The sequence below is a fragment of the Cyrtonyx montezumae genome, unplaced genomic scaffold (genome assembly GCF_038088225.1).
Source record: "Cyrtonyx montezumae isolate F1298 unplaced genomic scaffold, pur_monq_1.0 scaffold_3, whole genome shotgun sequence".
In the NCBI taxonomy this organism is placed as follows: domain Eukaryota; kingdom Metazoa; phylum Chordata; class Aves; order Galliformes; family Odontophoridae; genus Cyrtonyx; species Cyrtonyx montezumae.
In genome coordinates, this window is record NW_027072034.1 from 155612359 (window position 1) to 155626904 (window position 14546).

Below are 14546 nucleotides of genomic sequence, written 5' to 3' on the forward strand. Positions count from 1 at the left end.
AATAATTTTGTGCCAAGATAAGCCTAGAGTAATATTATATATCTTTTTATGTTTTCAGTCCAGAGGAGCTTCCTGTCCATGATGCAGCAATAGAAAAAGTAAGTTCAGTATCTTCCACTTTTTTAAACTAAAAAGTAAACTTTTAAAGATTTATGACTTCTTAATACAAATTATTCTGAAATTAAGAGATGAAGCATTTTAGTGATTTGCATTCCCAAAGACACATGTTCCAAGTCCAAAAAGTACTGTGATTATTGAGGCCATGTTAATGAACACATGGATCCCTTGGGGGCCCATGCAATAGTGTGATTAATTACTCATTGCAGAGAGGTACAGGATTTCCTCACCCATCACTTGACACTGTAAAGCAAATAAAGCTGTTTAACCGATCACACCCAGCTCTGCCCCAAAAGGGGCTCAGTTGGCAGGCACATGTCTGGGGTGAGACAACCTGTTTGTATCATGAGCTGTCAGCAGCTGCCCTGGCTGGATGCAGTGTACAGGTGAGGTGGTAGCTTTGGTGCTGAGACATCTGCTGCCTTCCCCTGACAAGTGCAGCGTGCTTTTCTCCTGTGATAAATGGTGACAGATAACCTGGCTGTCACTCGCTGTGGTATGATGAGCTCCATTGTAATGCTGAGTTGACGAGCCAGGTGTGTTCAACAATTGTAAGACATACCAGCAGCCAGTGCAGGCCCTTGTTCAAAAAGCCTTCTGCTATTGGAAGATGCTGGAGGGCAAGTTTAGGAACTGATATTTTAATAATGTGGAAAGTTTTTACTAAAACTACTGGAACTCATTTTCTACTTGTATTGGCCAAGATGTGTTACTTTCAGTACTATTGGCATTTTCTGTCAGGCCCTTTTTGTCTCCAAGACTTTATCAGTTCCATACTGATCTTCTCTATCTTCAGAAAACTCCTGAATTATTTAAAACTGTAAGCTTAATGTTATCTCTCTTCACAAATCAATAAAGTGCATGAAAGAGATGAAGTGACTCGTCTTTAAGGAGGCTCAACTCTGAATATTAAGAGCAGTATTTCTAAATGCAGTTTTCTTCTCCATAGAAACTACGGCTTGCAAGAAGTCTTTCTCATAAAAGAAGTGAACTTCTGAGTTTCTGTTTTGTGTCAGTTCACATATATTTCTGCATTCGCAGCCTGAAGTAGTTGCATTTTCATGCCACGTTCCATTATGTTTAATAACATGGCAAGCCTATATGTAATTTCATTTCCATCCATTGGACACAGCAGGATAGTGAGCCTGTGAGCATAAACATTAGACAACTTGCAATTATTATGGTATATGTGTTTTGGAGCTCTGTTTCACTGTGACTATGTAGTAAACTTTAAATTATTCCATTAAAATGGTGTCTCATTTTTTGTCCCATACTTTATTTGTACTGTCTCAGACAAAATCTCAATGTAGAAACTGTATTTATTGGATCAGTGTTAAACTGCAAATCTAGTTTACTTTTACAATCATACAGTAATGCTCCTGTATTAGATTCCTAGTTATACTCCTGATGATATCCTGACCTCTGCTGGTTTGAGGTTTATCTGTCTTTTATCAGTGGCGACTGAGTCTTTGCTGTTTTCAGGATACCATTCACAGAATAATTAAAGTGTCATGTTAATGTAGGCTAACACTAGAAGCATTCTGGGCAGTATCTTTTGGAGTCACTTAATTGGCAGAATTATGTATGCTTTTCTTTTGACTTTGCTATGAATTTTAAGAAAGGTTCTTAAGTCGCACTTTGAAGTTTGCAGCTTTAATGTGAAGCGTTGTGAATTTTGAATGTATTTTCATATGCATTCTGGTGTAAAGCTCAAGCAGGGTTTGCACCAGGTGTCTCTGCACTCATGTTTTTGTGTGCTGTGCTTCTGGAATGGGCGTTATTACTGTGGCTGCAGAGTACTTTTGATGGTTTGTTTACACTGCTGGACAGTTAATAACTTAAGTGCATCATGCTGTTGTCTTTACATTATGAACTTCATACAAATCACACAGTAATCTGAGATAAAACTACAGGAGGAAGGATAATCCTGAGGACAAAAGTGAACAGGAAAGAGACCTCAGAAATTTGGAGTCTGTGTCAGACTGCTATTGTCTGAGGCTTTTGCTGAGGCTTTGCTCTGAGCCTTGGCTGTAGCACACTTACTGTCTGTGAAGGTAGGGTACTGCATGCAAAGCGAATACCTGCCAACAGAGCTTCACACTTCTTTTCAGTACTGTATTATTTACTGACACTAGAGTGAGAGGCCTTCTCTTTTTCAGTTAGGGATTCTGTTACTCCCAATGGCAGAAAATGCTTCAAAGTGTAAAAAACAGTCAGAAGACTGATAAATGGATTTGGGTTTTTTTTTTGGTGACAACTACATGCAATTTGTCTAAAAGAGCAGCAGCAGCATCCCTCTACTCTGCAATGAGCTGCTTCTGATCTATTCATGTTTCCAGTGTTGCACCTGTTAAACATGAAAGTGAACATAATTCCAACTGGAAAAAAAAAGCTGAAAATTTTTCAACAACTGAGCACAGAAATAATTGCTGTTTTGACTACAGTAGCTTCACATGAGAACTGGGATAAATTGACACAGAAAACATAAAAGCTTGAACAAACATACAATTGAAGTGAGCTTCTGGCTCAGAAGACCAAATATCTTGAAAGTAGATCAAACGTACAAACAAAAAGACTTTAGAGCAGATGGGGTTTCATTTTTCTTACCAATTATCTGAAAAACCTGTTGAGGGCAGAGACCTTTTCTAACTTAATAGCAGTGTCATTTCAGCAGAATAAACTATTCCTAAAGAACATCTGCTTCAGAGATGTTGAAAATGTTTGTTTCTTAAGGAGGTTCTGTGTGTGGGGGGGAGAATCAGAAACAATAATATGAAATGTATGAGATTTTTGAAGCACTTTATCATTAAAAATATATATGTGTATGTGTATATATATTTTACATATATATATATATAAGTGCACATTTATATTCAGAAAATAGTTTAGAAATTGCCAAATACAGCATGGAACCTGAACGAGGATGTGGGCAGCTGACTGCAACATGAAGAGCTGGATAAGTAAGGTTAGAATAGAAGTAGCACTTATTTCCACATAACTTATGCTTTTGTCCGATGAACTGAATTCAAAATAACTTTTCAAGAAATAGCAACAGCAAGCAAACCAAACCCCTTCTGTCCTGTACACCTTATGGACTGAATCATGGCTGGAATGGATCTAAGCAGTCATCCAGCTGCACTTCCATTAGAGAAAGGCTTTAGGCTCCTGAATTAAAGAATTCCTATGCTTATCTTGTTGTCAAGAAAGAATGTATAAAATCTGATGAGGAATAAAAGATAGAAGCAGAATTACAATTCACTTGAGACAATAAGTAATAGTTTCCATTTTTGTTTTTCCTGGCACTTGAGATACAGTTAATGAAAGTATAAACAGGTTTCCAGTATCTTGCAGAGCTTTAATTAGAATTATATTTTTACAGATTAATCACTACCTGTATGAAACAAAAGATCTTCCCTGTTTTTATGAAGACCTGAATTCGTGGGAGGTAGAGAGACTGTCCTTTATGAAAAATCTGCATATTTGCTTATATTCATGTTTGAAGAGAAAGCAGCAGGCACAGATCAGCTTTCTGCTTCAGCTTTTTCAGGGCTGAGCCTCAGCTGCAAAGCATTATAAAACCAAAAAGTCCAAACACCTCTTCTCCCCCATTACAGAGATAATCATTTTCTAGGATAATCAGATACAAAACCTATTTTACAACATGCAAAATGTGGCTGTAGAAGTGCGACTTTGGGAATCTTTTTATCATCAGAGCCAGTAAAGTGTGCATTTTTAACTATGAAAAGCCAAAGTGCCAGGGACTAAAATGGCTAGTTCAAGTGCTTGCTTGGTTCCCAAATTCAAGAAGCTGATGGCAAGTTGTCTTTAAGCTTACAGCACTGTCCTGTGCTTTTAAAGCCATGTCGAGCACAGAAGCACAAAAATCACATTTATTTTGTTATCCTATTTTTTTAAAATTCTTATTTTATTCCCCTGTTGCTGAAATACTCTTATCAATAACCTCTAAGCACCTTCAAAAGAAATCATTGAAGTTAAGATATAGGACAATTTAAGTAAAAAATATACCATCCAACAGTGAATTACAGCAAAAATTCAGAGCTTTTCAAGACCAGAAATAGTCCCATTTTTGCTGCCATACTTTATTCTTGCATATGCTCACACATGTCCTTTCTTAAAACTTATGAATTGGTACTAAGGTCAATGTGCACTGATCTGCTGCATCACCTGGAGTATATTAGTTTGTTTCTGTCAGGGTATGTAGTGCATTTTTAATTTGTGCCTTTTAAGAAGGGATGGTTTGTATGACTGCTGGAGAGCAGTAGCTAATTGTGTCTAGAGCAAGTCTGGCTAAAGATGACTATCAGTGTAGAGTCAGTTAATTTAAAACGCTTGCCGCAGAAATTGTTTGCCTGAAATATCACGTAGTGTGAAAACAAATTGAAGTGCATTTTGTATTTGAGAGAAAAGATGTAGAGAAGAAACTTCCATAAATGTTACACTTAAAACAGCCTCCCAAGCAGCCAGCCAAAGAGAAGAGGAAATCATTGTCCACACTGTGGAAAGAGCTGTGATTTTTAAGAGGAGCTTATGTAGCTGATGTTACTGTTGTTCTTAGGTAGGAACAAAAGTTGATGGAAGATGATGAAAACTTCTCAATGTTTTTAGAAATGCGTTAAATAATTCAAAATGTCTTCACCTTGAAAAGATTAACAGATTCTAATTTCTTTTCAGCAAAAACATCTTGAAATTGAAAGAACCACAAAATGGCTTAAGATGCTGAAAAGCTGGGAAAAATACAAGAATACTGAAAAGGTAAAGTTATGCATGGTTTTTTTGTTAGTTATCACTTTCAAATGAATGTGTAACCTTAAGTTAGGCTTATTTTCTGATCAGCGAAAATACACATGGAAAGAAAAACGATCTTTTTGCTTCTGAAATGCTGTAGTACATTAAACAAACAAACAAACAAAAAGATCCAACAAAGCAAAACAATCCCCCTCCCTCCCTCTCAAAAGAGCAAAAGCAAACAGTGGCCAAATGCAATAATTTCAAAGGACAGCACTCTTCATTCTTAGTAGTAATTGTGTGTTACATTGCATTATGCACTGTGAGTTTGGATCACATAGCAAATTGTGTTTGTGTGACTGAGGAATAATTTTTAGAGCAGATGAAGCGTTAGAGCTGCTCACCTTCTCTTGCAAATAGCTTGTGTTGTCAGAAGGTGTTTGATTATACTTCCAGAGCAGGAAGGAGGGAGAAAGGGATGGTCTTTGTAAGCTTAAAAAGCATATTTAAATGGGAATAGCTGAGTTCTGCAGGAGTCATCAATTCCCTTTCCCTATTATGAATTTTAACTTTCGGGTGATTTTTTTATCCATTTATTTGCTGGATATAGTTGTAATTAATATTGAAATTTAGATTTATTCTTTTGAGGTACTGGTGCCATCTTATTAAGATCTGAGGATTTTTTTATTATTATTATTAATCTTCTATGGTTTCTATTTTTTTTAATGTTTTTGCAACCCAAGTTTACTGATGAACAGCCTAGGATGGCTTGCAGTCACTGTTCTGTGGAAACGGCCTTGAATAACTCTCCAAGGAAACTGATTAGTCATAACATGGGGCATATAGTTTGATATTTAAATTATCATGCTTGCCAGCAAAGATATCTTTAGAATATCACAAAATGCATGATTTCTTTGCTAAAAGGAGAGTTTCATTGAGTGAGTTTTCAAGTAAAAAGTACAGGAAGCTGTTCTGTGCCTTGTCCTCCTTGGAATGTCTTTTTTTTTTTTTTCCACATAATATATGCAGCTCCCTTCTTAGTCTTTAAGAGAAGCCATTTTTTGATGGTATGAGTGGGATCTACTTTTTAATAGAATGCATTCAAGCTTGGTGGGCTTTTGGCTTGAGATCAATATAGAAGAAATGCTCAGGGATAAATCCCTGAAATATGCTTGCAGCTACTATGTAACCATAGCCAACAGTGCCACGGCATTTCTTGATTTAAAGAAATAAATAGATAAAAGAAATAAAATGATTTTCTATGTAAAGTTACAGGTGATTTTTTTTAAGTAAATGAATCACCTGCTAAAGCTCTTGGCACAGCTTTGGAGATTTTTAGTTACAGAAGTATTTTGAACCTGCTTGGATAACATGTAGTGGTTTGGGGGTAACACAGAAGTTGGGTAATGTTAAGTACTGAGTGCTTTTACTTGCTTTGAAAGGTAAGTGGGGACTGTGCATAGTTTCTTTACTGTGAGTGTAGCCTTGATCATCTGCTTGGTAGTGAAAACATGGAGGAATTTTGTCTGGGGAAAAACTTTCAGGAGAGGCTATATTCCCACCACTGTGCTCTGAGGAGGTTTTCATAATATTTAGTGTTCTGGCTGTTCAGTGGTTAATGCATAAGATATGAGGCTCCCAGAATCAAACTTCTTCTCTGTGGGGCTTAAAAATTGCATTTTGTTGAGGGGATTCTGGCGATGCATTCTGGTGATGCTGATCTGCCTGTGTTTTGCCGAGACAGAGAACAACTGTTGCACATCTTGGGTCTCTGCTTGGATTGGTGGCATGCGGAGTTAGCATACTCTCTTACTCTCTTTTGTTTCACTAGGTTATTTTTTGCAAAATGGAAAAGCTTCAGTAGGAGAGATTGAGACAAGGGTATTTGTTAGATTGATGAGCAGAGAAATAGGAGATACTACAGTTGAAACAGGAAGAAATTTACTTGTCCTCTACTTATGATGTCTGCAATCTTGCCTTTGTTTTTGAGGCTAGTAAGTGCCTTTCTTTGCTTTTCTTAAACATACCAAAAGCAGTTATTGCTGCCCTTCAGGGTATCGCTTTTAAATCTAAAGCGAATGCATAAAGAAGTGACTTTTTTTCCAAAGCTTTTCTTATAGTCCTCCTTTCTGTTAATAGCTTGTCTGGCTTTGTTTCTTTATTGAAGTGACTGACTGATCTGAAGATATGTTCACAAATCAAAGGGATGCTCAAAAAACCCTATAGAATAGCAATGCAGTATGCAATGAGTATGTGAAGTACCACCTTTCAGGGAACAACAGCTCTGTGTTGTCTAAGCAGCAGTGGTCTTTCTCTTCAGCTGCCAGTGACATTGATTAACTGAATGATCCTCTTCACCAGGCATGTGGAAGGTAAAGCAGATCAGCTGAGCAGAAAGAGCTTCAGCTCATGTAACAAATTATAGACTGAACTATAAATAGTGGCCTGAATAATTCAATAGATTCATAAAGGGTATAAACTTTACTTCAGGCTAGGAATTTTCATTGATTGTTGGACCGTGATGGAGCACATGAGACATCAAAAACAGAGATGTTATTTTCTTGCATCAGAACATAATATAGAATTCCCTTCCTCCCTTCCTCCCAGACAGCATGCAGTGGAAAACAGGCATTATTTGCTGCTCCTCTTTATGGAAAGTGATGTTCTTATGATTGTATGAAATTTGCAAATGAAGACAGTTTTTACTTCTATATGTTGGAAGAATACAACAATTTCCAACCCCATTTTTTGTAGAGCAGAAGTGGTAAGTTTTAAGTTGCAAGTACAATTACTGACTTTCTGTCTTCACTTGATTGGATAAAGTGATTAACACTAGAGGAGCAAATTACTGGAAAAAAAAATGAACAGCCCATCTTTAAAGGATTCACTTCACCTGGCATTCCCATGGTTTCTGTGCAGTCAGTCTGCTCCTGAAATCACAGCTTTCTGGAAACAGCACTGAAGGGAACATTGCTGCAATGACAAAAACTACAGAAATAATTTTGTAGAGTTATAGATGATAATTGCAATGCTAGCTTGGTTTTGAAAGTGACATTCTTGAGAGAGGAAGAGGCAGAGAAAATAATGGTCTCAGGGATGGAGCAGGCATTACAAAGTATTGCTCTTCAGAAGACACTTTTGTATTGAGCCTTCCTAACATGCAGCCACGATAGTTTGGGCTTGAAGGAACCTGTTCATACCATACATATACTATAAATGAATCTGTGTCTTCGATTTCATTATCCAAAGCTGTCATATACCTAAGTGCAAAATACAGCTTTCTTTTAATTCTCTTTGCAGAGCTGCCTAGAGGCTGCTTCCTTTCTGCTTGCTTCTTTCCTTCTTAACTTTGCAAGGAGAATTAATAAGATATTCACACACTGATGTGTTTTTATGTGTGTGTGAGATGCTTCAATTTACATCTTCCCTTAATCTTTATTGCAGAAGAATATCTCAGGAGAAGTGGGAACTCTGGGGACTTCCATCTTGCTTTCCCATTAGAACTTCTGTGCTTTAAACTTTCACAACAGAAAAGTAGGGGGAGGGCATCAGCCTGTGACCTCAAGGAACTGGAGAAAGACTGAACCAGAAAAATGTCAGTCTCTACCATCTTTGAGCAGTGAATTATATGTAATGAAAGAAGACGTAACGGAAGTAAGCACATGCTCATCTTCATAACTGTGTAAGCTCCTTGCTTCCTGTGTGATTATTTAGGCATCTTTTCTGTGGAGTGATCGTAATTCTTACAGACATCAGTCTCTGAAATGTGGACCTGTCCTTGTGTCTTTGTTTTGACAAATATCAATCACACAAAGCTTTCGTCTCCCCATCAGTCATTTCTTATGCAGGATGTGTTGGAGAGTAGCAGTTTGTCTTTCATTGTGGTGTTTCTTTAGCGTATGCTTTTATTTTCTATTTGTATTCTACTGCTTAATAGCCCAGGGTACTATCAACCACCACGGGTTTTGAATCTTTCCTGCTTTAGTATGATCATAACTTTCATGAAAGATTAAATAAAACTGTTACATTCCCATTTGAGTATTTCCACTGAAGCATTTCTGACTCTTGCTGTCTACCTTCATCTAGCTGTGACAGAAGTCGCTTAAATTGAGAGAAAAAGGAAGAATTGAAACAATCAGGGTAGCTGGCAATTTCCAGCTGTTCTGGCATTCACACAGAATACAATAATCAAGTCTCCACTTAGTCTGGAGTCTGAACACAGAGGCCTAATGAAGAACCCTCTTCACATGCCTCAGTTTTTTTTGAATGAGTTTTAGCAGCTCTTGAATTTGCACTTTTTCTTCCTTTCATGCAGTCCATGGAAGCTGAAGAACCCCTAAAGGAGGCAGCCTTTATAAATATATTTTCATTATAAATATGCTTTCTTGTGGGCCTTCAGATTTTAATTTTGATGCTTCTCATCAGTTATTCTTTTTGAGGTGGCAGATCCCCTCCACGTCATGTGCAACTGTTCCCAACATAACTGAAGAAGCTTTATTTTCAAGACAGCCAGTTTTCTAACAGGCAGAAGCTAGAACGCCAGCTCTTAAACGTGTGCTGTGTGATGGTGGCCTCAATTCTTGGCAGGGAACCAGCTAGGTTTATCAACTTTACAGTTTGGGGCATGGGAATAAGGGGGCAGTTGTAGATTTTCCTTTTTTTTTTTTTTTTTTGCACAGAGGCCATATTGAACTCTTGATGATAACATCTTCATTATTTGAGGTGATGGCTAAGATTTATGTAGGATATACCAAGTCTAATAGTTTTGTTTGTTTGTTTCTTTTTTCTTTGTAAGCTTTTTAAAATTCATTTTATATGTGCTCTAGTTTCACAGTGGGAAAGTGCATATGCAGGTCCAATTTCTTTTTATATGAAAAGCTCCTTTGGAGTCAGTGTGACAGATCTGTGCATGTGTGCCCTGTCCATCAAAATCAGCAACATCAGTGATAATTCTCAATGTTTATAATGAATGGCTTTAGTTGAGTATTAGGTTAGAGATGACAAAGAATTTGAACCTATGTTTTTAAGTTGTGTTCACCTAGTTCTGTCTACTGAGGATGTCTATTTTTTCCTCAATGTCCTCTAATGATGGAAACATTCCAGACTGCACAGCACCGCTGTCTGAATGACACTTGTTTCCACTGAATGCTTATCTGAATTGCAACATAATACGCTTGTGTTTTGTTTCGAGCTAACTATCTTAAGAATGCCTTAATTTTAATGAATTTGTTGAAGACTATTTACTTTTCCTTCTGCCCCTAAGGAGATGAAATAAACTACTGAATTCTCTACTTCTTATTTTAATTATTAATTTAGAGCAGAGACTTGATTAGGGCTCTACAAGTGTATAGGCTTAGCCTGCAGTTCTCAACGTAAGTTAAACTTATATGGAAATGAAAGACAGCAGAGGGCAGTAGCATGGCACTTACAGTCCAGATGTTCGATTGGCTAATAATCAGTTTGCTCATTTGTATGTTCCTTAACTGTTTGATGACTGAACAATGATGAGAAATGAGTTTTGCTCTGAAACTTGTATTTCCCCTCCTCCAGGCCTGTGACACAGTGCAGCTATGTGGTTTGTTGTTACATAAAAAAGAAATGTATTCACACTTGTTCCCAGGTTGTTTGTATATTGGAGCCTGTGCTGTGAAAGAGTCTCATCTGGACTTAAATTTATTATATCTGACAGACAGTGAAAGTCCTTAGCATTGTGCTCTGTTGAGGCTGTAGGTACATTCATCTCGTGTTCTGGGACAACTGGGAGCTTGTTTCCTTGCCTAAATAAAGGAATAGATTGAACAGCAGATATGGCTGAATGCAGATGATGGGAAAACTGGAAAGTCATCTACAAAACTGACCATTTTTCTACTTCAGCTTTCTCTCATAAAGTAATGCCCACAGTTTGGGTGATCTGGATTTGTTTTTACTATTTCAGGAAGAAACTAAAGTCACCAAGGCCTTTATCTGGCCTTTAATGTCTACCCAGCCTTTTTCCAAAATATTTCTTTAGAACAAAATTCTTCTTGAGAATTTCTTCTTCAGCCTATTCTGTTCACTAGCAACCTGACAGTCGTTGGAGACATTTGGTAATGAGTCACAAAATGATAATGGTCTGGCAAAAAGGCTTGTTATCAAGATACACTATTGTAGTGTGGGCCTGAGGAATACAGCTAAATGTCACTGGGGGCTTGTAGCACTCCTTTCAGGTTAGCAGATAACGTTGGAAACCAGAATGAGCTAAATTTGCCAATAGACAGGCTAATCTCTTTGCAGAATGACACCACTGCAATTGGTTTTGCTTGGCTTTCAAAAGACTGAATTATCCTTTCTCTCAAGCAGTTATCCTTGTGTCTGGGTTGACATACACTGAAATCCTCAGAGCGAGCTAAAGGCTGCGGATGTACATGTGTAGGAGTGCACTTTGTAGCACTGTGGCTTATTCTTCATCCTTGCAGGAAAAAGCTGAAGTGATGTTGTTATGCTCCTGCTTGAGATGATGCTTCTTAAACAATTTAAACAGCATTAAAACACCAACATTTCCTTAAAAGGGCCACACCTCTAATGGATTTTGTTTTGCCTTGAATGTATATTTGCTTTTTGAGTTCTCTGATTTTCCTTTTCTCAGCCGTGTTTCCAGAAAGCTTTTCTTTGTGAATGTCTGAAAAAAGGCAGTAAGATTTGATTGTCTAAGGTGTTGCTTACCTTGGCTCTCTCCTGGCTGCATAAAGCCAAGTCTGAAGACAACAAGCCTGCCTTTCTCTGTTCAGAAGATCTTCAATGCTCCTAAATGCTGCAGCAAAAAGTAATGCCAATTGGAAGAGAAGCTAGGAAGACAGTTGTCAGTGCTCCTGATTTTTCAAATAAACCCAGTGAGAACAAAACCATTGAATCAAAATGGAAGAGCAGTGACATGTCACAGGCAAGACTGACATGAGATAGATAGCTTATATAACTGCTCTAGCTTTGCACAGGTGCTGAGTTGTCCCCTTCCGACCCACTTCTAATACAAGCTGTGCGTGTCAGAATAGGCTGTGTCAGGAACAGGGAATTTAATGTTCAGTTCTACAGACAAGAATTCTGTGTGGAGTTGTGAAGTCATTCTGTAGTCTTAGAAACTGTAGCTGGAATAACTTCTGTGTGCTGTTTTTGTGCAAATACATTTTCCAAAATGCACATTAAAATATGTATTTAGAAATATGGTCTAAAGTCTTTAGTTTGACATGTGTTTGCAGTGAGCTTATGCTCGTGGTGGTACACATACATTGCAGTTCTACAAGAATACAAAAATCAGCAATGCATTTTTGTACTGTTAATTTTTAGAACTTTATTATTCCCATTTATACATTATAATTATGATGAGTTATTTCTGGTATGTCCTGAAATCTTGTGTTGCTAACAATCTGGTTTTTCTTGTGTATTATCAAGTCTAGAGTTCTTTTTCCAGTACTTTTAGAATAGATGTTGTGTAGCAAAGGTGGTACAGTTTTGATAGGCCTTCGTACTTAGTGAAATCTTGATTTGTAAGCATTGCCTGTGTGTCATTTTGTTCTCTGTTCCTTTGCTGATTCAATCAACACAGGCATCACTGGACTCTTACTCAAGAGGTTGAGGTGGTTTGTCCCCAGTGGGTCATCCCTTTGCCCCAGGATAGCTGATGAAATTGCCTTTTTGTCTTTAGCACATTGCACGTCACCATTTCTTTTATTCAGAACTTTGTGAATTGTGATGCATTTATGTTTTTTCTTCTTTGCAGTTTCACAGGAGAATCTATAAAGGAATCCCATTGCAGTTCAGAGGGCAAGTTTGGTCTTTACTACTTGAAGTCCCTAAAATGAAAGAAGAAATGAAAGACTTGTACAGTGTGAGTTCTAAGAATTTCCTCTTAATTCTAAAATTAGGAAAACAACAGTGTTTCAAATAACTTTGAACTCCACTGTTTCTTATTTTTTCCCCCCCATGTATTGGAAAACACTTCACCAGCTTTTCTTTTGCTTCTGGTATTCATGTAATTAATTTGATCTTTCCTCTTCAGATCCTTGTTAAAGCCCCCTTAAAAGGGGAGGGAAACAATATAAGACAAAACCCCTCTCCTCTGAAACAAAAACTCTTCTTTGAGAAATTCCTATTAAGGAACTGCCACACCAGATGAATATCAGTAAGAGGAGACTTTCATTATTCTCGAGGGAGTGAGAGGAGTTGTTGCTTTATCCATCTTGTTAAAGCCAAGAGGGCCTCTGGGTGAGCAAGTTGGCAGACTTTATGCTGTACTATCTCTGAATTGAAGCATAGATATCTGTTACAAAGTACTGTCATTTAGTTTATTGTATTCTCAGAGATGTAACTAATACAGAGGTGTTTCCCACCTGTGGGGTAAATAATTCCCAAGGATGGTACTTCACAAAGAGATAGTATAGATGATGGTATATTTTGAGTAGGTCTATATAGATAGTATACAAATAATACAAAAGAGAAGGTGGCTCACCTTCAGGATGACAAGGCCTGGGGTGTAAAGAAAAAGCTATGTTACACCTCAGCCCCCACCCACAGTTACAGCTGCCATTGAATTATTCTGGTCATGTTCCTCTAAATTTTTCTCCTCTAATTCAGCTTTTTCTATGGATGTGCTGATTGCCATCTGGGCTCAACTTCAGACCCCAAACTATAGACTGAGGTTTGTATACAGGCCACTAAGTTAGCCAGAAGGGGAACTGAGTCTTGTTACATTATCTTTTCCTCTTGATCTTTCTGAACTGAGAGATTATAGGAAGAGAGTTTAGCTAACAGAAAGGTAGTATGGCATTGTAGAGTGTTTAAATTTTTCCCCACTGGAACTGAAATGTAAAAATGTCTGGAGTTTCAAGCAATGTATTGCTAGGTTTTTATTTATTTGTTTATTTTTTAAATGGCACTCTTTAGGAGCTGACACTTTGGGTCTGAGCAGACATGGAATCTTATAAGGTCATGAAAGAAGATCGATGTTGGCATTGATGTTATCTAAATTTTAGTGTCTGTGATCTTCTTCTTGAATTATTTATCACTCCTTAGTCTGACAGGCTGCTCTTTCTGACTATTAGATTTTGTTTAACTTCATAAGGGAGACTAGAGACAGATCCAGAAAGGATAGAATGGAATTCATGCAGAGCAGTGTAATTGTGGGAAAGAATACTGAGTACAACTAAAAGTGTTTAAAAATGTTAATTCATGTTAAGAGATTATTGATGCATTTTAGTGCAAAACAAAGAAGTGTCTTTGTAGTTCAAATATGGCAGTAGGAAGAGTTACTTCCATCATAATCCTAGCTTGTTTGTTTGCAATAAGCTTATTTAACACCTCTCCACTTTCCCCATTTCCTGAAGTGATATTAATACTCATAATAATTCTCATTTACAAATTGCGCACATGAAAGTCAGAAGGACAATGCATGGTTGTGAGGGAGGAGAAACAGGTTCTTGCAGTTCTCTGTGCAGGGCAGTTACCAGTTCTTTCCAGGACTATAGGTGCCCGCTCTGGAGGCTCTCCTTATGACTAGGACTCAGTGTACTTCTTTTCCTGTAGTTCCAGTAGATTGTGGGCTCTGGGACCTCACACCATCTTTAAACTTTCTGATCTCTTCTTTTCTGTGTGGAGAATGAATCACTCTGGATGTTAGTACTTCAAACCTTTTGTCTTCTTGCAACCAGAAG

The 14546-nt window shown here is 37.6% G+C and overlaps 1 protein-coding gene across 3 annotated transcripts in view; it reads left to right on the plus strand.

Moving 5' to 3' along the window:
- Positions 1–14546, plus strand: part of USP6NL (USP6 N-terminal like) — a 210373-nt gene that overhangs the window by 71841 nt on the left and 123986 nt on the right. For all 3 annotated transcript variants that reach the window (XR_010622597.1, XR_010622596.1, XM_065743735.1), the window contains 3 exons: positions 59–98; positions 4810–4890; positions 12617–12724. Coding sequence is in view for 1 of the 3 variants with exons in the window: in XM_065743735.1 (XP_065599807.1) it covers positions 59–98; positions 4810–4890; positions 12617–12724 (229 nt within the window). In the remaining 2 variants the exon portion in view is untranslated. The remainder of the gene's footprint in view (positions 1–58; positions 99–4809; positions 4891–12616; positions 12725–14546) is intronic.